This window comes from Scyliorhinus canicula, chromosome 11 (genome assembly GCF_902713615.1).
Source record: "Scyliorhinus canicula chromosome 11, sScyCan1.1, whole genome shotgun sequence".
Classification (NCBI taxonomy): domain Eukaryota; kingdom Metazoa; phylum Chordata; class Chondrichthyes; order Carcharhiniformes; family Scyliorhinidae; genus Scyliorhinus; species Scyliorhinus canicula.
In genome coordinates this window covers 14,770,040-14,793,725 of record NC_052156.1, presented here as the reverse complement: position 1 = coordinate 14,793,725, position 23,686 = coordinate 14,770,040, and the positions used below count along the sequence as shown (strand labels likewise).

The window sequence follows — 23,686 nt, the reverse complement described above, 5'->3', positions numbered from 1 at the left end:
AGGACAATTCTTTGCACTGGAAGATCAGCAAGTTTCGGGCAGACCAAAGAGCGTCTTTCACCGAGTTGATGACCTTCCAGCAGCAGTTGATGTTTGTCTCGGTGTGTGTCCCTGGAAACAGTCCATAGAGCACAGAGTCCTGTGTCACAGAGCTGCTTGGGATGAACCTTGACAGATACCACTGCATCTTTCTCCAGACCTTCTTTGCAAAGCCACATTCCACAAGGAGGTGTGTGACTGTCTCATTTCCCCCACAGCCACTCCGAGGGCAGCGTGCAATGGTGCTGAGCCTTCGGGTGTACATGAAGAATCCGACAGGGAGGGTCCTTCTCACCACCAGCCAAGCTAGGTCTTGGTGCTTGTTTGAAAGTTCTGGTGATGAGACGTTCTGCCAGATGACTCTGACAGTCTGCTCAGGGAACCATCCAATGTCCTCCACAGTCTCCTTTTCCCTGAGGGCCTCGAGGACATTACATGCTGACCACTGCTTCATTGCTTTGTGGTCAAAGGTGTTTTCCTTCAAAAAAATTTCCACGAGGGACAGGTGGTACGGCACGGTCCAACTACTTGGAGTGTTCCGCGGCAATGAGGCCAGGCCCATCCTTCGTAACACCGGGGACAGGTAGAACCTCAGTATGTAGTGACACTTGGTGTTTGCATACCGGGGGTCCACACACAGCTTGATGCAGCTGCACACAAAGATGGCCATCAGGATGAGGGAGACGTTGGGTACGTCCCTCCCTCCTTTATCGAGAGGTTTGTACATGGCGTCCCTTCGGACACGGTCCATCTTGGATCTCCAGATGAATTTGAAGATGGCCCGGGTGACTGCTGTGGCGTAGAATCGGGTAATGGGCCAGACCTGAGCTACGTGCAGTAGCACCGAGAGTACCTCACACCTGATGACCAGGGTTTTGCCCGCAATGGAGAGGGAGCATTGCTCCCACCAGCCCAGTTTCTGTCTTACCTTGGCAATGCGCTCCTCCCAGGAGACCTTTGCTGACCACTGCTCGCCTGAGGTCTCCAGGGCAAAGGGACTGAATCCCAAAGCCTCAGGTACCTTGAGAATATGCACATCAGAGTGAGACTAGCTGTGTTGCTCTAATATTTAGATTTTCTAAAAAGGGATCCTGCCCACAATGGGCAGGATTTACATGGCAACAACTCGCAAATTCGCGTTGGATCTCGCGAGATGTTTCGAGCCGGGTAGATCCCGGGAACGGGGTCTCCCGGCTACTATCGGCCACACTACGCTGCGGCGGGCTGCTTTTTGGATGCAACATGGCCATTGAATCGCGCCCCTTTTTAAATATTCAGTGGGGGTGTGGGGGGAGGTGGGTCAAATCCCGTAAGATGCGGTCCCCACCCTTTGTCGGCGTGAAGGATGTGGAAAACCTGGAAATACGATCTCTCCGGAGGGAATCACGTTTCTGGAGTTTCCACCTGTGTCATCGTTCCCTCTGCTGGTGATCGCGGGCTGCAATTCACCCCCATCTTGCGCTTTTATTTTTAAACATTTCTTCTTTTTTTTAAAGTCCAATCATTAAATGAACTCCAGGGTGTGAAAAGAGGACAGGGTTAAAAATACTTCCTTTACTGCCCTCACATCTATTGGGTTTTGTTTCACGTCGAAGTTGTTGCCTTTATCTTGGTGTGATTTAGAACAAGAACTGACCATCGGATCAGAGTGAACGTAGATGTTATTGCATCGCCGCTCTCGAAAACTACATTCAGCCAAGCGTAACGATATGTGTGATTATTAACAATAAGAATCAAAACTGAATACTGAGAGCAATTACTGTAAAACAAGCCGTGCGTGGTTCAACTGTTTGGATGTCAGCTAATAATATTCCACTTTGACAGGAAATCTGAACTACTTAAAAATCAAACCTCCCCTGTTTCTCAACAAGGATTGAGCCATTGTCTGGACTGTATGAGTTGTAATGAGTCCAATATTGCAGAATCACGTGTGCCTGTCCATACTTGTTTGAGATTTTGTAGCCTTAACGCTGAAACAACAACTGATGTGCAGGCGTACCATCTAATCACTTCAAGGAAAGCGGGAAATGACGTAGGGCACTGAATGCTTTATCTCTCTTTCCCATCTCCCTCTCTCTCTCTCTCTCTCCGCATTTTCCAATTACTCAACGACGTGCCTAAGTTCATCATGACATCATTAAAATTTGAATGTTGCACCTTTTTTCTTCAACCAATCGCTGTCTGGCTGGTTACTCGAATGCAGCACGTCTAACCATCTGCCAGTCTGTCACTTGATCGGCAAATGGCATTTTGGGAAGAGATCATTGTGCTACCCGAGTGAATTAAACCCCTCGTTCTCTTGAAGGCGCCAGCTCTCTGGCACTCATTCTATTCCAGTTCCTGCTCTTTGAACACCTGCTCGCTGAAATGCCCTGTGATGTATTGAGGTGATACGCCACAAGTCTGCCATTCATAAATTTGAAAAAGGTTAATAATAAGACTCACGCTGCCACCTGCTTGCAAGCCCAGACCAGACAGGTTTAGAGTGAGGGCAGGTGATAGAGTAGAGGGTGGGGATTGTGGCTGGGGTTCTGACAAAATTCCTCAGCAGCCTTTAAAACCCGATGTGTTAAAGGATTTGGGAATGAATGGGCAGATTCTGGACTCGTGAAGCGAGCCGGTGTCTGATTTCCTGTTTAGATCTCTGTGGCCACTACGACAGGTTTTGGCGTTTAATTGGCTGGACCTATTTTTAAAACGACGTGAACTTTGAGGTTGATTTTCCGAGGAAGAGAAAAAGGATCAAGCGCTGTGTTATTCAGCCCTGTTGCATTGTTTCACAGAGGTTTAATCCAGCACGGAAATGCAGCTATTCAAAGTGCCACTGGACTAAGTTAAGAAACATACAAAGAGTAGAAGGCAATGCCAGCGATAACAGGCTGGGCGCGGGCACCATGCCATCTCAGTGTGATGTGCAGCTGAAATGGAATAAAACAAAAATGCCGCTGAATCTGAGAGAGAAACACTAGGATGTTGGAAACGTACAGCAGTTTGAGATGAGGAGACTTTCTTTTGAACAGCCAGTTGTGAGACAAAGGGGGCAGTTTAAAAAGGAATCAGATCATTATCTGAAAGGGTGAAAATTGGACAGCTCCAACAAAGATCCAGTACAAACATGATGGGCTGAATGGCCTCTTTCTGTGCTGTCTCATTCTACAATTCCATGAGAGTCCCTCAGGATCAGAACACCCAGGTTAACACTTCAGGTGTAGCACCATTCCATCAAAGGGATACACCTGAAGCACAAACATGTCTTTTTCCGGATCCCTCTTAACTTGCCACGTCTTTGCAATATTTTCTATTTAAATCACAACTCAGATGGAGGGTAGTTGAACACTGAAACCAACAATGAAGGGACAAAAGTAAACTTTAAAAAACATTTTTTAAGTTCATTTGCGGGATGGTTAGGTCGGCATTTGTTGCCCGTCCCTAGTTGCCCTTCAGAAGGTGGTGATGAGTTGCCTTCTTGAACTGCTGCAGTCCTTCAGGGAGAGGGAGTTCCAGGATCTTGCCCCAGCGACAGTGAAGGAACGGCCATATATTTCCAAGTTAGTGTGGGGAGTGACTTGGAGGGGAACCTCCAGGTGGTGGAGTTCCCAGGTATCTGCTGCGCTTATCCTTCTAGATGGTAGTGGTCGTGGGTTTGGAAGGTGCTGTCTAAGGAACCTTGGTGACATAGCCAATAAGGTTAAGGTTTGGTAAATGGCCCCAATAAGACTGTAGCTAACGTAGATGAGTATGATGACGTTATTCATTTCCTAACAAGCTTGCTTGTTTTATTTTTAAAAGCACAAATCTTAAAAGCTAAAATCATGGGCTGGATTCTCCGCTTCCCCAGCTGGGTTTTCCTCGGCAACGCGCCGTTCGCTGCCGGCGGGATTCTCTACTCCCTCCGTTTGTCACTGGGATTTCCCAGTGAAGCCCCCCAACCCACGCCACCGGGAAGCCCAACGGCCAGAGAACTCCGGCCTATATCACCGACGTTTACACCTGTGAAGAATGCAGCTTGAAGAACGTGCAGCATTTCAGTGGTGAAAATAAACACAGGAAGCTGGGACCAGGGGTAGGCCGTACACAGAGCTCTTTCAGTGCAGTGAGATTTCCCAAAGCACTCCGGGGGGTGAGGGAAAGATTTTGGTCGGAGGAGGTTATGGAGGTGGGGGAGGACTGAGGCTGTGAAGGGATTTAAACGAGTGGCTAAGAATGTTAGATCTGAGGCTTTAGGGAATTGGGAGCCAATGGAAGGCGCCAGGTTATGGGACCCTTCCTGGAGTAGAGGTCTGATCGAGTGAGGTTGAGAGGTCAAAGCAATTGAATAGCTAAATCATCAGGGGTGGTGACAAAGGTGGGGACAGAGGCAGGCTATGACTTCTGAGGAAAGATCAGGGTACAGGGACTATTTGGTCAGCTTTCTCTCAGGTGGCCAGCACAACCACGATGAACCGAATGGTCGTCTTTGATGTGGGTTTCTAATCGCTTCACTTTTCTGGGTTGGTGCTGGAGGAGGGCAAACTTTTATTTTGGAGGGAATTTGGAGCTGGAAGGTCAGCTCAGGGTCATCCAAGTGTTGGTAACGTCACAGAGAGGGCCGCCTCCCTGCCAACGCAACGTAAAAGCCAAAGGGCTGAGTAAGAGAGGCCAGTTTGTGTGAGGACAACTTTCTTTTTAAGCCTGACAATCCCGCAGCTATTGAAATTGAGTTCTGTTGAAGTACAACCGTGTAACACAGTGACTGCCCTCGTACGTACTGCCTGCCCCACTCCGTCACAAAGCAACGGAATGATCTGCTGGCCCAATAAAGGATGGAAGTTTCAGCTAGTGTAAGGGCGGCTTGCATTAGCGGTGGCCAGTGCCTCATTGGAAAGAGGATTCCAGTGAACAGCACCTCCCATTGCTGTTTGTTCTGCAATGCCGTTTTCCTCCTAACTTCCAGCAGTCGCTCCCTCAGAGCGGGCTTGCTCCAACTTGTCAGGTATCAGTCGAAACTGCAAACAGTTTTCCGGCTTAATAAACCTTTCAGTTCACCTGCAAGGTCTGGCACACAGCAGTTTCATTTTTGACTAAGTTTCCAGTTTATTTTTAATTCTCCTTTCTGTCAGTTAGAACTTGGTAGGATTTCTATTCTCAGAACTGTTCAGACTTGGTGTCAGCGCGTGGCCCTCCAGCCTTTGAGTTGAGAGGTGGTTTGTTTAGTTGAGCATTTTGTGTGGTTGCAAATGTGGTTGCAAACTTTGCGAATGGCCACAGGTCTGGTAAATTGTGTTAGCTTTCCCGTGGTGTGCACTGGGCTGATCTGAGTACCATATCACCTGGTGGATTACATATGGGGCCGTAACTTCCGATGGAGTGGCGGCTAAGTCAGATTGTCACTCCGCGCGAAGGTTCTTACCCTGAAATCCAAGTGATCCTTTCTTGCCCAATCCTCTGGCTCAGGCCAGGCGAGAAGTGGGCAGCGCAGCGCGTCCTGGGGCCTAGAACCGAGGGCTGTAGAGTCACAGGTAAGGAAACAATGCGCTCCCTTTTTTTTTACACAACTGGCTGTTAAGTTTTGTAGCCAATAAAACAAAGGTAGGCTTGATGGGGGAGTTACAGGTTGGGCTCTATGGGGGTTGGGGATATTGGGTTATGGTCAGGCCTTGTGGGCAGGGGGGTGGATGGTGTGTTGGAACGGGCCCTGGGGATGAAGGTGGGGGGGGGGGGGGGGCACACTTCGTGTCGGGCCATGAGGAGTGAGAAATGTGAGTATCGGGCCTGATGGTGGCGGGGGAATAGATTGCTAATCGGACCTGGCGGGAGGTGTCCCCGTGTGGGAGTAGTCAGGTAGTGGGGAGAACCGCCTGGGGGAACAGTCAGGCAATGGAGGGAGTACCCCCCCCCCCCCCTCCCCGCCCATCCCAGGGGTTCAGTAGAAGTCTACTAAAAAGTTACCTGGAAGCTACAAGTGGTTTTAATTTTTCCAACTTGTTCTGGGTAACTATTGATGTAACACAGCCAGAACCGTCCGAAGTTTGTGATTTTGGTCACGTTTTTGGACAGTTCCCAGTGCAGGGAAATTGTCCATGGGGCGTTTGCCCTTCTGGGCAATTGCTGTCCTGGAGAATTCTTCTCCGACCTCCTCTTTGCGATCGTAAGGTTCCCAGTAATTTTGACTTGCAAATTTCTGTCTCGTCAGCTTCAGTTCCCCACACCCTCAGTGGCCAACTTGAGCTTTTGCTAGTTCCTGGGTGGATTGGTTGGTGGTGTAGTCCCTGATAACGTGGCGCTGAATCTCCTCAGTCATATATCTTTTTCTTTCTTTTAAAACAAAATAAATTTAGAGTACCCAATTCATTTTTTTTCAATTAAGGGGCAATTTAGCGTGGCAAATCCACCTACCCTGCACATCTTTTGGGTTTGGGGGGGGGGGGGGGCGAAACCCACGCAAACACGGGAGATTGTGCAAACTCCGCACACAGTGATCCAGAGCCGGGATCGAAACTGGGACCTTGGCGCCGTGAGGCAGCAGTGCTAACCACTGCGCCACCGCGCTGCCCCTCTCCTCAGTCATATATCAAGAGTGCTTTCCAGATCTCCGTAAGGAGAACTGAGCAAATCTTAGTCCACTCTGTCCACTGCTATTTGTAGCCGAGAGTTCTCTTCAACACTCGTGATGAAAGCCAAAGTGTTGATAGCCCCATTCCCTCCTCTGAAGGAAGCTATGTGCAACCTCAAAGGGGGCAAATGCCTGAAAATCAATCAAATAAAAAACATACAAATATACAAATCAGGAGGAGGAGGAGTAGGCCGTTTGTCCCCTTGAGTCCACCATTCAACAATGGCTGATCTTGTGGCCTCACACCTGCCAAGCCCGGAATAACCTGACTCCCTTGTTCGTCAAGAATCTGTCCACCTCGTGTCTTTCATCCATCAAGTTTTCTCAAGAGGTTCTGATTTCACTTTCCTGGAACTTGGTTTGAATTCAGGATAAGACTGGGGGATCCAGCTTTGTCGTATTTGCAGTGACCTCATCCTGCATTCGCTATTAATTTACGAAGGAGTGCAATGGGGCTCCACCCACATGAAGCAACACATTGAGGAAACCCACAATTGCACAAGGTTTCGCAGTGCTTTTTGGAAAGTCGATGCCACGTTTGACAGTTGGAACTTTTACTTTTATCTTTTGAGTGTAAACACCTCAAACCTTCCTTCTGTGTTTTCGCCAAGGCTGGCCGTCTGGTTCCCCAGCAACCTGGCCAGCACTCCTCTCAGCCAACCATCAGGGAGACATGGGCAACTCCGACCGAGTTCCCGTCAGGTTTTCCTTTCGTAGGAGTCTGGGAAGAGGGAGAAAAGCCCGTGGCCACCCCCTTGGGACCTCCCTGTGGTGAGCTGGCTGAGATGAGGAACTCAGCGGCCTGGTGGTGGGGGTTGGGGCCTGTGGGGGGGGGGGGGGGGAATTCTGTCAATGGCTTCAGGCCTGTGTGATGCTGGCTAATTTTTTTTAAAATAATTTTTATTGTCACCAGTGGGCTTACATTAACACTGCAATGACGTTACTGTGAAAAGCCCCCAGTCGCCACATTCCGGCGCCTGTTCGGGTACACAGAGGGAGAATTCAGAATGTCCAATCCACCTAACAGCGTGTCTTTCGGGACTTGTGGGAGGAAACCGGAGCCCCCGGAGGAAACCCACGCAGACACGGGGAGAACGTGCAGACACCACACAGACAGTGTCCCAAGCCGGGAATCGAACCTGGGACCCTGGCGCTGTGAAGCAATAGTGCTAATCACTGTGCTGGGGCAGCCCCAACATTAACTGCAGCATTTTGTATTGGCTGCAATGGTATACCTTCAAAACTGCCCACAGGGCTCCGTCACAAGTTCCTGAGTCTCTCATTGGAGGGCAGAAATAGTTCCAAGAATAACAGAAGATCAAAAGGTAAATCAAGAAGGGAGGATGCATACTTGCCCTCCGAAAACAGGGAGATGAATGGAATAGGAACAATAGACAGATGATAACTTGCTTATATTGGGGAGTTCAAGGTGGGTGGGATGAAGGAATAATTTGACCTGTTGCCTCACCCCAGTGATGCAATCTAAACACGATGAATGAATTGCTGTCCCGTAACTCCACTAATCCTTGCATTTGTATCGTGCAATATTAGGCTTTGCAGATAGTGGATTGCTTTGAAGTGTTAATTCAGGAAATATCAGCACGGGAGGTTTTATTATCCCCTCTGAATCGGATTGGCTGCTGTTTAACAGCTTGTGTGCTGTCCTTTATCTGTATGCATTTTGCAGGTGCTTTTGAGGCACAGATGTATTTTCTGTTAGAGTATTACAGTTGGCTGCAGAAGTCCTGAGTCAACATCCCTGTGTTTGCCAGTGTAGGAGCGGTGTGATTAATTGTTAGGTTCGTCCATACACATTCTGTCAGATTTTCCCAATCCTGCTGCTCTCGGTCCCTTTGATAATCCGTTTCCCGCGGTCGCTCCTACTTTCTTTTTTACTGTTCTCCTTTTCTTCATTTTACTTTCGATTCTTCCTCCGTCGTGAACCAGGAGAACCTAGTTCAGTGATGGACAACCCGAGGCTGGTGAGTGGGCCGCATGAGTGACCCTCCTTCATCCCAGTGAGCTGCAAGGTTGAAATTGGGCTTGTTGACTAACCACGGTCCGTGATTAAGATTGAATGCGTTTAATACACGCTGAATATTTCATAACGAGTTGCAGAAAATGCTTAATCATTTGAATATTAACAGAACTGTCATCAACTTCAAACGGTAAATGCAAAATAAGTATTTACACCTGACTGGATGCGGAGGGAGTGCACGACTCTCACATTCAATGTTGAGTGCCATCAGCACGCACTTCACCTGTCCTTGTTTTGCATGTGTGTCACTTCATTCCCACCGGTAGGAAAAGACTTCATGGACAGAAATCAGCGCAATGTGGCGACCCTGCGCATGGGCGACCGTCAACAAAATGTCTCGTAGGCCGCACTCTGAACCCTGACGCGCCACATGTGGCCCCCAGGCCGCAGGTTGCCCACCACTGACCTAGTCCCAGCAACCTTGGACCACCAGGATGTGGGCAAACCTAATATCACAGGCCTTCCAGATCATTCCACCGACGCCAGGAACGCAGTCTTCATGGGCCCGGCTTGCGTGCTGCACTCTTGCTTTGTACGGTATTTTTTGGAATTGCTGCTTGCGTGTAACTCCTGCCAGGTGTGTAGGATTGGAGGTAGATGTTCCCCAGACAAACCGTTAAACCGTACACATCAAAGCAGCAGAGCTTTCCCAACCCTTCAATAAAAACAAGACCTGTTTGACTCATTGGCTTTGTCCAATTCTTGTTAATCCTGGTTTTGTTCTTTCCGACATATCCAACAACAAGTTGTGCTAATGTTGCATTATTAATGGAGGAATGGGTCACAAACATGCTTCAGAGGAGGCAATGATCTAACGCAATTTGACACTGAGCCATGTGCCGTGATATAAGGACAGGTGACAAAAAGCTTTGTCAAGTGATTAGGTTTTGGATTGGATTTGATTTGTTTATTTTCACGTGTACTGAGGTACAATGAAAAGTATATTTTGCGAGCAGCTCAAACAGATCATTTGGTACATGAAACTAAAATAAAAAGAAAATACATAATAGGGCAACACAAGGGGCGTGATTGTCCGACCCCCTGCCAGGTCGGATAATCGTCAAGGGGCGGCGTGAATCCAGCCCGGCTGCCGAATTCTCCGGCGCCGGGGTTTTGGCGGGGGCGGGAATCACGCCGCACGGCCGGTGGCCGCTGGCAGTGACCCCCCCCGGCGATTCTCCGCCCCGTGATGGGCCGAGCGGCCGCCCGTTTTCAGCCAGTCCCGCCGACGTAAATTACACAAGGTTCTTACCAGCGGGATCTGGCTCTGCGGGCGGCCTGCGCAGGGGAGGCGCAGGGGGATCTGGCCCCGGGGGGGGGGGGGGGGGGGGTGGCCACAGTGGCCTGGCCCGCGATCAGGGCCCACCGATCCGCAGACCTGTGCCGTGGGGGCACTCTTTCCCTCCGCGCCGGCCGCTGTGAACCTCCGCGATGGCCGGCGTGGAGAAGAAACCCCCTGCGCATGCGCCAGAACACGCTGCTGCTCCCACGCATGCGACAACTCGCGTCAGCCGGCGGAGGCCCTTTGGCGGATTCCGCACCTTCGGGGCTGCCCGACGCCGGAGTGGTTCACGCCACTCCTCACTGCCCGCCCCGCCGGTGAGCGGACAATCCCGCCCAAGGTTCACAATGTTAATATATAGACTGCGGCATCGAGTGAAGCATACAGCATTTAAAGAGCATCCTAAAGGAGGAGAGGGAGCTGGTGAGGCAAAGACATTTCAGGAGGAAATTCCAGAGTTTAGGAACTGGGCAACTGAAAGTACGGCTGCCCAAACCTCAAGCAATTAAATTCCGGGTGGCATGGTGGCACCAGGAGCCAGCTCCAAACCACCTTCATCTCCACTACCATTTCGGAATTTCAAAGGGACCATTCCGTCGGCGACACGTTCATCCATTTCATAATCGCCCCTGTTCTGATTCCCATGGGGGAACAGTAAACCAAAACAACCAAATTTACTGATTAACCCCCTCCCCCGCCCTCCAGTGAGGTAATTACCAACAAGTTTCCACTTTTTGTAGCTTTTAATTTAACACGGCTGACACAATGCAAATTAAACGTGAATTAGCAGTCGACTGATGCTGCAAGTTGAAAGATTAATTTTGCTTTAAATAGTAGGTACAACAAAGATTACATAGCTACATAGTTCTGCAATATGCTCTTCTTTATTCATTCAATGTAGGAGAGGAGCCCTACCCAACAGCTTTTACATTTCAGTTCCATAGGTGCGATAATCACCAGCAGGGCACTTTTCTACAAACCCTCTCTCCCTCAGGTCGCGACATCCTTTTTTTAAAAATAAACTTAGGGTACCCAATTATTTTCTTTCCAATTAAGGGGCAATTTAGAGTGGCCAATCCACCTAATCTGCACATCTTTGGGTGAGGGTGAGACCCACTCAGGCATGAGAGAATGTGCAAACTCCATACGGACAGTGACCCATACCTGGGATTAAACCTGTGACCTTGGTGCCACGAGGCAGCAGTGCTAACAGCTGTGCTGCCGAGGTCACGACAGTCCTGATGGTGTAACTTTCCAGAGTTCTTTTCCAATCAACTATTCAATAATACCCAGATTCACGGTTTGGCCATTTGGGGGAAAAACGTAGCTGTTTAGCGTTTCTGAGCTATTCACACGGCATTCAAGGTTTTAGATCATTTTAACCAGCTCGCACTGTACCTCCACGGCCTCTGCCTACCTTTCTGCGGAACAGATAAAACAGACCCCTTCCCGAGGGTGATGTGCTTCTTCTCCTCATAAGAATTCTCTACGTCTCTCTTTCTGTCTGCGTTTTCTTTGTTTCTGCATCTAGGCTTTCATCCTCCAGCTCCTCTGCTTGCAGCTCTCCTTTGTGCCTGACCACATGGTGCCCCTATCTTAACTATCTTATGAGATACTGTCTCCAGGTCACAAGTCATCAGGTACCATGGACCAGTACTTCTTACCCAGGAAAGATACACTTAGAACATAGAACATTACAGCGCAGTACGGGCCCTTAGGCCCTCGATGTTGCGCCGACCCATGAAACCATCTGAAGCCTGTCTGACCTACACTATTCCATTTTCATCCATACGTCTATCCAGTGACCACTTAAATGCCCTTAAATTTGGCGAGTCTACTACTGTTGCAGGCAGGGCATTCCACACCCCTGCTACTCTCTGAGTAAAGAAACTGCCTCTGACATCTGTCCTATATCTACCACCCCTCAATTTAAAGCTATGTCCCCTCATGTTGGTCATCACCATCCGAGGAAAAAGACTCTCACTGTTCACCCTATCTAACCCTCTGACTATCTTATATGTCTCTATTAGGTCACCTCTCAGCCTTCTCCTCTCTAACGAAAACAACCTCAAGTCCCTGAGCCTTTCCTCGTAAGACCTTCCCTCCATACCAGGCAACATCCTAGTAAATCTCCTCTGAACCGCCTTTTACGGCGGTTGATGCAAACTCTTAATTGTCTTTTTAAAACAGACTTAAAAACAATTACAGGTTCAACAGATTCTTTAAATGAATTACAAATTTTCCTTACAGTATTGCTTCCATAGTTCATCACGCCCCCGGCATCTTTCCATGCAAGCGCAGGAATGCACCCGCCCCAAATGAAACATATTTATGTGCATATTTTTAATGATGCTGTATTGGCTGGTCACAATGCGGTCTGCTCTGCGCTGAGGCGAGAGAATGCAGCTTGGGTGACTACTTCTCAGAATAGCTTTCTTCATTCCACAAGCTCTGTTGGACTGCCATTTTAATCCTGCACTTTGCCCTAATGCTCAGCTCTCAACCGTGGGGCTCTTAAGATATTACCCTGAGGTGCAGTGTAAACTGGAGGGATAGCACCTCCAGTTTCGAGTAGAGACCCACGTCTCGCATATTTTGCGTCATTTTCTTTGTCGGTTTCCGGTTTTGCTCTTGTTTTCCCTGGAACCAGCTTTCGGACAGGACTGTTTGTCATTCAAAGTGTTTTGCAAAGGAAGCAAATGGGCGTCTGGAGTGCACTGCCTGGGGATGTGGTGGAGGCATGTTCAATCGAGGCATTCAGGAGGGCAACAGGTGATTATTTGAATAGAAGCAGTGTGCAGGGGTACGGGGAAACGTTAGGAGAATGATACTAGGTCAGAATGCTCATTTGGAGAGCTGGTGCAGACACAATGGGCGAAATGAGCTGCTCCTGCATGGTAACAATTCTGTGATTCTGCCATTTATACCTCCTCTAGATACAGCTTTTGTTTCTTTTCTTGCCCCATTGCCACTCTATTTGACCCTGGGCGACTAACTCTTTTGTAGTTCAATCTCTACTGCCTTCTACCCGATTACAGACTCTGGACTGGATTCTCCCGCCCTGCCCGCCTCAAGAATGCCACGGACGAGCCGCGTAGAATGGAAAAGTCCATTGACCTCGGGTGGGATTCTCCGGGCGAACGCGGCCGGAAAATCCCGCCCTTTATCTTTAGCTCTTTCCCACACCTTTGCCCCTCCCCCACGTTTCCCTCGTTGAAAGCCTATTACATTTCAAATTTTTCCCAGTTCTGAAGGTCGTTCACATTTCTGAAATGCTCCTTTCCTCCCTCTGGAGACTGGCCTGGGTTCCTGAGTATTTCCAGCATTTTTAGAATATTTTCGATTTCTGTCGTATTTTGCTCCCGGAATAGAAGTTTCATTTTGGGTAGGAGTGGGTGGAATCCTGAAAGGACGGTGAGCCAGCAGGATGGAATGTTTCACTGGGTGCTCCCATTACCTGGGTCCAGAACCACCCAAGGCGCCAGCAAAAGATGGGCATTGTCCTGTTGGCAGCAGCAACGAAGGTGTGGCACCCAGGCGCGTTCTGGGTTGGGCACATGGCCCGGAATAGTGCAGATGGTAGAAGGCTGACCAAGGAGCCCAATTCATGCGCACGGGTTTCATTTTGTTTGCCCTTCACGACCCCTCACCTGTCCCACCACCCCATGTGATTGCTAAAGATCTGTTGATTCGGATGTTTGCACCCACAGTGGAATCAGGATAGCTTCTCAGCAGCGAGGGACAGTTCCCAATCACCACAGTTACAGTGGAAGAGCGGGACTGTGGTATTCGGGCCCTTCCCTCAACTCCAATATGTCCACGTGGCACAAAAATATCTCTGAATTTAGGATCTCGAGCTAACCTGGCAATTCATCAGAACAGGAACAGGCCATTCAGCCCCTCGAGTCTGTCCCACCATTCAGTGAGATCATGGCTGATCTGTGGCCTAACTCCATATACCTGCCTTTGGCCCATATCCCTTAATATATTTGCTTCACAAAAATCTATCTATCTCAGATTTAGAATTAACAACTGATCTAGCATCAATTGTCGTTTGTGGGAGAGAGTTCAAACCTCTAAGACCATAAAACAAGAAGAACTAGGAGCAGAATTAGGCCACTCGGCTCATCGAGTCTACTCCGCCATTTAATCACGGCTGATAATTTTCTCATCCCCATTCCCCTGCTTTTTTCCCATAACCCCTGATCCCCTTATTAATCAAGAACCTATCCATCACTGTCTTAAAGAAAATCAGTGATTTGGCCTCTACAGCCTTCTGCGGCAAAGAGTTCCACAGATTCACCACCATCTGGCTGAAGAAATTTCTCCTCATCTCAGTTTTAAAGGATTGTGCCTTTAGTCTGAGACGGTGACCTCTGGTTCTAGTTTTTCCTACAAGTGGAAACATCCTCTCCATGTCCACTCTATCCAGGCCTCGCAGTATCCTGTAAGTTTCAATAAGATCCCCCCTCATCCTTCTAAACTCCAACGAGTACAGACCCAGAGTCTCAACCGTTCCTCATACGAGTAGGCAGCATGGGCAGCAGGGTAGCATGGTGGTTAGCATAAACGCTTCACAGCTCCAGGGTTCCAGGTTCGATTCCCGGCTGGGTCACTGTCTGTGTGGAGTCTGCACGTCCTCCCCCTGTGTGCGTGGGTTTCCTCCGGGTGCTCCGGTTTCCTCCCACAGTCCAAAGATGTGCGGGTTAGGTGGATTGGCCATTCTAAATTGCCCGTAGTGTCCTAATAAAAGTAAGGTTAAGGGGGGGGGTTGTTGGGTTACGGGTATAGGGTGGATACGTGGGTTTGAGTAGGGTGATCATGGCTCGGCACAACATTGAGGGCCGAAGGGCCTGTTCTGTGCTGTACTGTTCTATGTTCTATGAGTGTAGATATGCTTCCTAACATCTCTCCTGAATAATCCTGCCCGAATGCAGCCCACCAGGTGGAAATCTAACTTACAGACAAACTGCAAAGTTGGGCATAGAACGTGATTGCAGAGGGAGCAGAGTCCAGACATCGACTTTGACTTATTTGGGAATATTTATCTCCCTGGCTGTAGATCATGATTTGCGCTGCCCACAATTCAATTTGGTTGAGAGGCCTTCTCGAATGTTTAATGGGCAGTCTCCCGTCGTCACATGCTGGGCCTCCTTCCTTTTTACCCCCGTTTCGAATGCAGTATTGGGCAGAACTAAATATGACCAAAGTCAGTTTATCACTGAGGACAACCCAAACAACCTGCAACATTAAAGCTTGGTCTGTTTTTAATCCAGCTCTGCAAAGCTCTTTTAAGAAAGACGTTTTGGAGAACACGGTTATGTTTGAAAATTTGGGAGAAATTGGGCATCGGTGTGTTTATTCAATGTCACCGTATACTTACTGGGGCCGGTGCCATTGCCTTGCTTATTATCTGGTTTCCTTCAAGCCTCCCTCAGCCCACGTCTCAATCTTATCTACCCATCCGCTATTTCTTTGTCCTCTTTTCTTTCTACCCCCAATTTCTCCTCCAATTGTTTCCAGTGCAAGGCTGCCGGCTTTTTATTTCCAATGTCAGTACTTGGCTGTCCTTCTCTCTCTAACTGTTCTTAGCCGCCATGTGGATTCCTGAACCTCTCCTCTTAATCTAACCCACTCATTTGTTTTTTCTGTCCAACCAATTGATTCTGGGCATCGTCCACCATTACCCACATTTCAAAAACTCTCCTCCTCCTCTCACCCTCTTCCTTCAGAATCCGACTCTCTCACATCCATCGAGCGCAACACTCTGCTATATTACACTTTGTGGTAATATGTCTTTGTTCTTTCCCTTGTGATCCAGAATGGTCTGATGAGTTGATGATATAAAGAAACCACCAATCTTTAGATTAAAACAAAACTAATTTATTGAATAACGATTAAATTAAATAGTAAGATTGAGTCTGTTGAACAGTAATCTATAATCTAGTATCAACTAATGACGTCCTCGTGCTACTTCTCTCTAATGTAAACTACTCCTCGTGCTGTGATCAATACTTCTCTTCTGCTGACACTACCCAAGATTCCCTGAGGTCTGATATTCATACTCTGAACTGGTGGTGCCCTCTAGTGTTTGAATTACACTGAGATGTAATAATTAACCCTTCATTGGCGTACCTATATACATATCATTACACACTCCACACTAATGATTGCCCCGGACATTTTGTCAGCTTCATGGTGGGGCGACCAGTGACTTAAGTAGCGCCTGCAAGTCACAACTTGGTTTTTGACTTGCAGACGCTACTTAAGTCACTGGACACACCGCCATGCTGTAGCTAAGCTAACCTGGTTTCCATCCTTGGATGTAACTTTGGCGTTTATCATTGAGCCCAAATATTTAAAGTTGGCCACAGCTTCTATCTACCTCAGGACTTCCAATCTTGACATTTCCATTTGCATTTAGAGTCTGATGCGACCATCAATTCACACAAAACCAGGAGTAGAAGTAAACTGTGGCTTTAATCAACTAGGACAGTGCCTGCCTGCAACTGGCCTGTTAGTGGGAGCCGCCTACAGGGCGACTACTCTTTATACCTCCCCTCAGGAGGTGGAGCCAGGGGCGGAGCCCACACAGGCCCTAACATGGTACATTATAGGTAATACCATACAATGGTCCATAGGTGGAACCCACATGGGCAATAGCGTAATACAGATAAGCACATGGTGAATTGTTACAGCAATACGGCTTTGGCAATATCTGCCTTGATGCAGCTGAAGGCCTGGCGGGCCTCAGCCGCCAGTGGGAAGATGGTGGCCTTGATTAGTGGGTGGGCTTTGTCCGGATAGTTGGGGACTCACTGGGCGTAATATGAAAATAACCCGAGGCATCTTTTCAGGGCCTTGAGGCAGTGGGGAAGGGGGAGTTGCAGGAGAGGGCGCATTCAGTCGGGGTCGGGTCCTAGAACCCTGTTTTCCACGACGTAGCTGAGGATGGCTAGTCTGGTCGTGTGGAAAACGCATTTCTCCTTGTTGTAAGTGAGGTTAAGGGTTCGGGCAGTTTGGAGAAATCTCTGGAGGTTGGCATCGTGGTCCTGCTGATCATGGCCGCAGACGTTGTCCAAGTACGGAAATGTGGCCCGCAGCCCGTACTGGTCCACCATTCGGTCCATCGTTCTTTGGAAGACCGAGACCCCATTTGTGACGCCAAAGGGGACCCGGAGGAAGTGGAAGAGGCGGCCATCTGCCTAAAAAGCCTTGTAGTGGCGGTCCTCCGTGCAGATTGGGAGCTGGTGGTACGCAGACTTCAGATCCACCGTGGAGAACATCCGGTAGTGCGCGATCTGATTAACCATGTCTGCGATCCGGGGAAGGGGGAACGCATTGAGGTGCGTGTACCGGTTTATGGTTTGGCTGTAATCTACAACCATCCGGTTCTTTACCCCGGTCCTGACGACCACCACCTGAGCTCTCCAGGGGCTATTGCTGGCCTCGATGATTCCCTCCTGCAAGAGTCGCTGGACCTCGGTCCTGATAAAAGTCCAATCCAGGATGCTATACTGCCTGCTTCTGCTGGCGACTGGTAAATTGTTACAGCAATACATTCACCACAGAGCCATAACATTGGTCTTTGCCTCATTTATGTTCACTCCGAAAGATTCACTGTATAACTGATGAAACCATCAATTCACTAGACACGTGCTTTAAGATATGAACAGTGGTTTTAATCTACTTACTACAGAGCCAGCCTGTTACCCGTTGAACTCTCGATGAACTGCAGGCTGGCTCTGGACAAGGGTATTTATACAGTAGTCCAGGGGGAGGAGTCGTTGGCAGAGCCAAGGGTGGAGCCCTGTACAAACTCCTGAGTATTCCCAGAGCTACTCCCCCTAATGGTCGGATAACGCTACTGCGCTTACATTGGTATTGGTAAATACAGTGTGAATTACTAAGTTACATTCACCATATTCACCCCCTGCAAAAAAATCAAGTCCGGCGGGGTTGGTGGTCTACAAAGTAAGTCTGTCCAGTGGTCGAACTGTCCGCTGTGATCTGCGGAGCACCGGGGTTGCAGCCTCTTGCGGTGGCTGGATGGGTGTTGTGTGCTGGGGTACGATGGCGGACTCCAGGGAGGGTTGTGCCCGAGCTTCATACTCTCCTGGTTCGACCGGGGACTGGGAGCGCTGGGGGCTGGCCGGTGCGGGTGCACGGAACTGGTGGAGCGAGCTTGTGGGCTCGGGAGCGCGAGGGGGCGGCAGCATGGGGTGTAGGGTGAGAGGTCCTTCTGTGGGGGTAGAGGGGGCGCTGGATCCGGTGGGTGCCAGATCCCGGAGGGATACTGTGTCCTGACGGCTGTCAGGGAACTCGACGAAGGCGTACTCCGGGTTGGAGTGGAGCAGGCGCACCTTCTCAACAAGGGGGTCGGTTTTGTGTGCCCTGACGTGTTTCCTCAGGAGTACCGGGCCCGGTGTCCTCAGCCATGCCGGAAGTGAGACCCCCGTGGTAGTGCCCCTGGAACAAATGAAGAGCCTCTCGTGAGGTGTCTGATTGGTCGCTGTGCACAAGAGGGACCTAATAGCGTGGAGCGCTTCTGGGAGGACATCCTGCCACTGGGAGACTTGGAGTTTTCTAGACCGGAGGGTCAGTAGGACGGTCTTCCAGACCGTCGCGTTCTCCCTTTCCACCTGCCCGTTCCCCCTGGGGTTGTAGCTGGTAGTCCTGCTCGAGGCAATGCCCTTGTCGAGCAGGTACTGATGCAGCTCGTCGCTCATGAAGTATGAACCCCGGTCGCTGTGCACGTAGCTGGGGAAACCAAACAGGGTGAAGATGCTATGCAGGGCCCTAATGACTGTGTGGGAGGTCATGTCGGGGCACGGGATAGCGAATGGGAAACGGGAGAACTCATCTACGACATTTAGAAAGTAAACGTTCTTGTTAGTTGAGGGGAGTGGCCCTTTGTAATCAATCGCGAGGCGTTCAAAGGGCCTAGAAGCCTTGACCAGGTGGGCCCTGTCTGGTCTATAGAAGTGTGGTTTGCACTCTGCACAGATCGGGCAGTCTCTGGTGACCGCTTTTACCTCCTCGTTGGAGAAAGGCAGGTTTCAGGCTCTGATGTAGTGGGCGAGCCGGGTGACCCCCGGGTGGCAGAGGTCGTTGTGGATGACTTTCAGTCGGTCAATCTGCGTGCTGGCGCATGTCCCGCGAGATAGGGCATCCGGAGGCTTGTTGAGCTTCCCGTGTCAATACTTAATATCATAGTTATAGGTGGAGAGTTCGATCCTCCACCGCAGGATTTTATCATTTTTTATTTTGCCCCTTTGCGAGTTATCAAACATAAAGGCAACCGATCTTTGGTCGGTGATGAGGGTGAACCTCCTACCTGCGAGATAGTGCTTCCAGTAACGAATAGCCTCAACAATGGCTTGTGCTTCTTTCTCGACTGAGGAGTGTCGGAGTTCTGAAGTGGAGAGGGTACGGGAGTAAAATGCGACTGGTCTCCCTGCCTGATTTAGTGTGGCTGCTAGAGCTACCTCTGAGGCGTCGCTCTCTACCTGGAATGGAGTGGATTCATCCACCACCCGCATGGCCGCTTTGGCGATGTCCTCCTTGATGCAGTTGAAGGCCTGGCATGCCTCAGCTGACAGGGGAAATCACGTGGCCTTAAAGAGTGGGCGGGCTTTGTCCACATATTGAGGGACCCACTGGGCGTAGTAGGAGAAGAAGCCCAAGCATCGTTTGAGGGCCTTGGGGCAATGGGGGAGGGGGAGTTCTAAGAGGGGGCGCATACGGTCCGGGTCTGGGCCCAGGACTCCATTTTCCACGACGTAACCGAGGATGGCTAGTCTGGTTGTGCGGAAAACGCATTTCTCTTTGTTGTAGGTGATGTTTAATTTCTGTGCCGTCTGGAAAAAACGGTGGAGGTTGGCATTGTGGTCCTGCTGGTCATAGCTGCAGATGGTGACATTGTCCAAGTACGGAAACGTGGCCCGCAGCCCGTACTGGTCCACCATTCGGCCCATTGCTCGTTGGAACACCGCGACCCCATTAGTGACGGCGAAGGTGACCCAGAGGAAATGGAAGAGGCGGCCATCGGCCTCGAATGCTGTGTAGTGGCAGTCCTCTGGGCGGATTGGGAGCTGGTGGTATGCAGACTTCAGATCCACTGTGGAAAAGAGCTGATACTGGGGGATCTGATTTACCATGTCTGCAATCCTGGGGAGGGGACACGCGTCGAGGAGCGTAAATCTATTTATGGTCTGACTATAGTCGACAACCATGCGGAATTTTTCCCCGGTCTTAACGACCACCACCTGAGCTCTCCAGGGACTATTGCTGGCCTCTATAACCCCCTCACTGAGAAGCCTTCGGACCTCTGATCTGATAAATACCCTATCCTGCAGGCTGTATCGCCTGCTACGAGTGGCTACGGGTTTAAAGTCCTTTGTGAGATTGGTGAAGAGAGGAGTGGGGAGATTCGCAGCATAGCGAGGCTGCAGATAGTGAGTGGGGGCAGGGGCCCGCCGAAGCTGAGGGTGAGGCTCTTAAGGTTACACTGAAAATCTAGGCCTAATAAGAGTGGCGCGCAGAGGTCGGGCAAAACGTAGAGTTAAAATTTTGAGTAGCTAGCGCCTCGGATTGTGCATGTCACGGCGGTGCGCCCCTGGATCTGGACAGAATGGGAGCCTGAAGCGAGCGAGATAGTTTGCCGCACGGGGAAAACGGGGAGCGAACAGCGTCTTACCAGGTCTGGGCGTGTGAAGTTCTCAGTGCTCCCGGAGTCGAAAAGGCATGGCGTGTTGTACCCGTTGATTTGGACCTCTGGCAGCGAATTTCGCAGATGCTTCGGGCGTGATTGATCCAGGGTAACTGCGCCGAGTTGCGGGCCGCGTGACGTGCGCCCGGGGAGGTCGTACTCTTCCGATGAGTTGTCCGAGCGTGGAGATGCAGGTCGGGCCCGTGGATCGCACGTGGCGGGTGGCGAGGAAGATGGCGTCCAAGATTGCGGCCCCCATGAGTCACACATGGCCGGCCGCGTGGTGGAGGTTTTCCAAGATGGCGGCCCCCATGGATCGCACGTGGCGGGATGGGACGGGGTCGGGGCATAGGCCGCAGCATTTCGGGCCCCGCGGGCCTGCGGGTGTGAGGAGCGATTACTTTGTGCTGCTGGGGAGTTGGAAACTGGGGCCCTTTTTGCGAGGCACACATTCGCGTAGTGGCCTTTCCGCCCACAGCTGCTGCAGGTCGCGTTGCGGGTCGGGCAGTGCTGCTGTGGGTGCTGGTTCTGGCTGCAGAAATGGCAGGCTGGAGCAGCATGGTGGCTGGCTGGGGCAGCATGGTGGCTGGGCGGCCGCGTAGTACAGGCCTGGGGGAGTCGCTGGTCGGGGGCCCATGATTGGGTCGCGGGGTCCACGGGGAACAAGGTGAGGCTGCGGTAGGAGACCTCCATCGTGGTAGCAATTTCCGCAGTTGTTTCTAAGTCTTGGGCCCCCTTTTCCAGCAGTCGTTGGTGCACATAATTAGACCCCAAGCCCGCCACAAAAGCATCGCGTACCGCCAATTCCCTATGTTCAGCCGCGGTAACCGCTTGATAGTTACAGTCATTTGATAGATTATTGAGCTCTCTTAAAAATTCGGCGAGTGATTCTGTAGGCCGCTGGCGGCGAGTCGTGAACACATGGTGTGCGTAAACTTTGTTAATGGGCCTTACATACATCTTATCGAGTATCGCTAGCGCTGCAGTATATGAACCGGCCGAGTTTAGTTGCGTAGAGGTTCTGTGGCTCACCCTTGCGTGCAGTAGACTTAACTTCTGTTCCTCTGTTGTTTCGGCTGTGCTCCCTTCTGCCAGGTAGGCCTTAAAGCACCGCAGCCAGTGGGAGAAGATTTCTTTTGCCTCTACATCCTGTGGGTCGAGTTCCAGGCGTCCAGGCTTGAGGGCTGATTCCATGATCGATCCTGACTGTTCTTAAGTAGATTAAATTGATGGAACCATCAATTCACTAGACACATGCTTTAAGATATGAACAGTGGTTTTAATCTACTTACTACAGAGCCAGCCTGTTACCCGTTGAACTCTCGATGAACTGCAGGCTGGCTCTGGACAAGGGTATTTATACAGTAGTCCAGGGGGAGGAGTCGTTGGCGGAGCCAAGGGTGGAGCCCTGTACAAACTCGTGAGCATTCCCGGAGCTACTCCCCCTAGTGGTCGGATAACGCTACTGCGCTTACATTGGTATTGGTAAATACAGTGTGAATTACTAAGTTACATTCACCACAATAACTTTGCTGGACCTGCCATAGTTTCTAGATCTTTCTTTGTGCTGGGATGTGTGGTGTTGTCTGCATACCTGAGATTCCTTATGCTACGACTATACGTTTGTACATGGGTGTAAACATTAACAAGTATGTACAAGTACACATTTTTGACAGTTGTACATCTATTTTAACTACTTTCCTGCACTAGCTTGGTCTATTTTTCACACTGCATTGGGTGCACATGGCTGATCATCTTCTCCTTGTGTTGACAGGCCCTCCACATGGACTACGTTGTCGCAGCAGCTAATCTGTATGCGGAGAACTATTTAATACCGGGGTGTAAGGACAGGGTGGCAATCCAGCAGATACTTCTGTCCGTTGATGTTCCTCCATTTACTCCGATATCAGGGGTGATAATCCACACCAGCGATGCAGAGATGGAGGCGGCTGAAAGTTCATCTATGAGAGACAATGGTACCTTCTCATTGTCCTTTATTCTCAACCAGCTGGTCACGTTTATAAGTGATGTTCTCCTTTCATAGAACATACAGTGGCAAAGGAGGCCATTCAGCCCATCGAGCCTGCACCGACCCACTTAAGCCCTCACTCACACCCTATCCCCGTAACCCAATAACCCCTCCTAACCTTTTTGGACAAAAAGGACAATTTATCATGGCCAATCCACCTAACCTGCACGTCTTTGGTTTGTAGGAGGAAACCGGAGCACCCGGAGGAAACCCACGCAGACACGGGGAGAACATGCAGACTCCGCACAGCGGGGAATCTAACCTGGGACCCTTGTGCTGTGAAGCCACAGTGCTAGCCACTTGTGCTACCGTGCTGCCCCCTTTATTTCTTTACTTTTTTGCACCCCTATCGTGATCACACCCACACAAAAATGCCAGCTTGGCATTGCCAACCTATCACCCTGGCAGTCCCCCTGCCAGTGCCTCCTGGGCACCCTGCCAGTGCCACCTAGGTGCCAGCCTGGCACTGCTAAGGTACCCAGGTGGCACCAGCAGCCTAACCCCGTAACTTTGGTTCACTTAACATTGAAAAATTTATAAATCTCAATCTTGAACCTACTCAACAACAGTGCATCCACGACTCTCTTGAGTGAACACAGTAAGAAGTCTTACAACACCAGGTTAAAGTCCAACAGGTTTGTTTCAAACACGAGCTTTCGGAGCACGGCTCCTTCTTCAGGTGATTCACCTGAAGAAGGAGCCGTGCTCCGAAAGCTCGTGTTTGAAACAAACCTGTTGGACTTTAACCTGGTGTTGTAAGACTTCTTACTGTGCTCACCCCAGTCCAACGCCGGCATCTCCACATCATGGCTCTTGAGTGAAGAGATTTCTCCTCGTGAGGCCAATCCTTTATCTGGAGATTATGAACCCTCATCCTAAATCTTTCCAGTCAGTGGAAACGTGGGGAAGGGGGTGTCAGGGTAGGGGGTCAGCAGCAAGGTCAGGGGATGCATCCCAGGAAAACGCTAGTTTACCAATGTCTAGACCCTCAATCT

The 23,686-nt window shown here is 50.1% G+C and overlaps 1 protein-coding gene across 1 annotated transcript in view; it reads left to right on the top strand.

The window, feature by feature from the left end:
* LOC119973637 (ubiquitin-like modifier-activating enzyme 1 Y) overlaps nucleotides 1-23,686 on the top strand; it is a 354,147-nt gene that overhangs the window by 166,024 nt on the left and 164,437 nt on the right. The window contains exon 17 of the mRNA XM_038812018.1: nucleotides 22,437-22,638. Within this exon, the coding sequence (XP_038667946.1) occupies nucleotides 22,437-22,638 (202 nt within the window). The remainder of the gene's footprint in view (nucleotides 1-22,436; nucleotides 22,639-23,686) is intronic.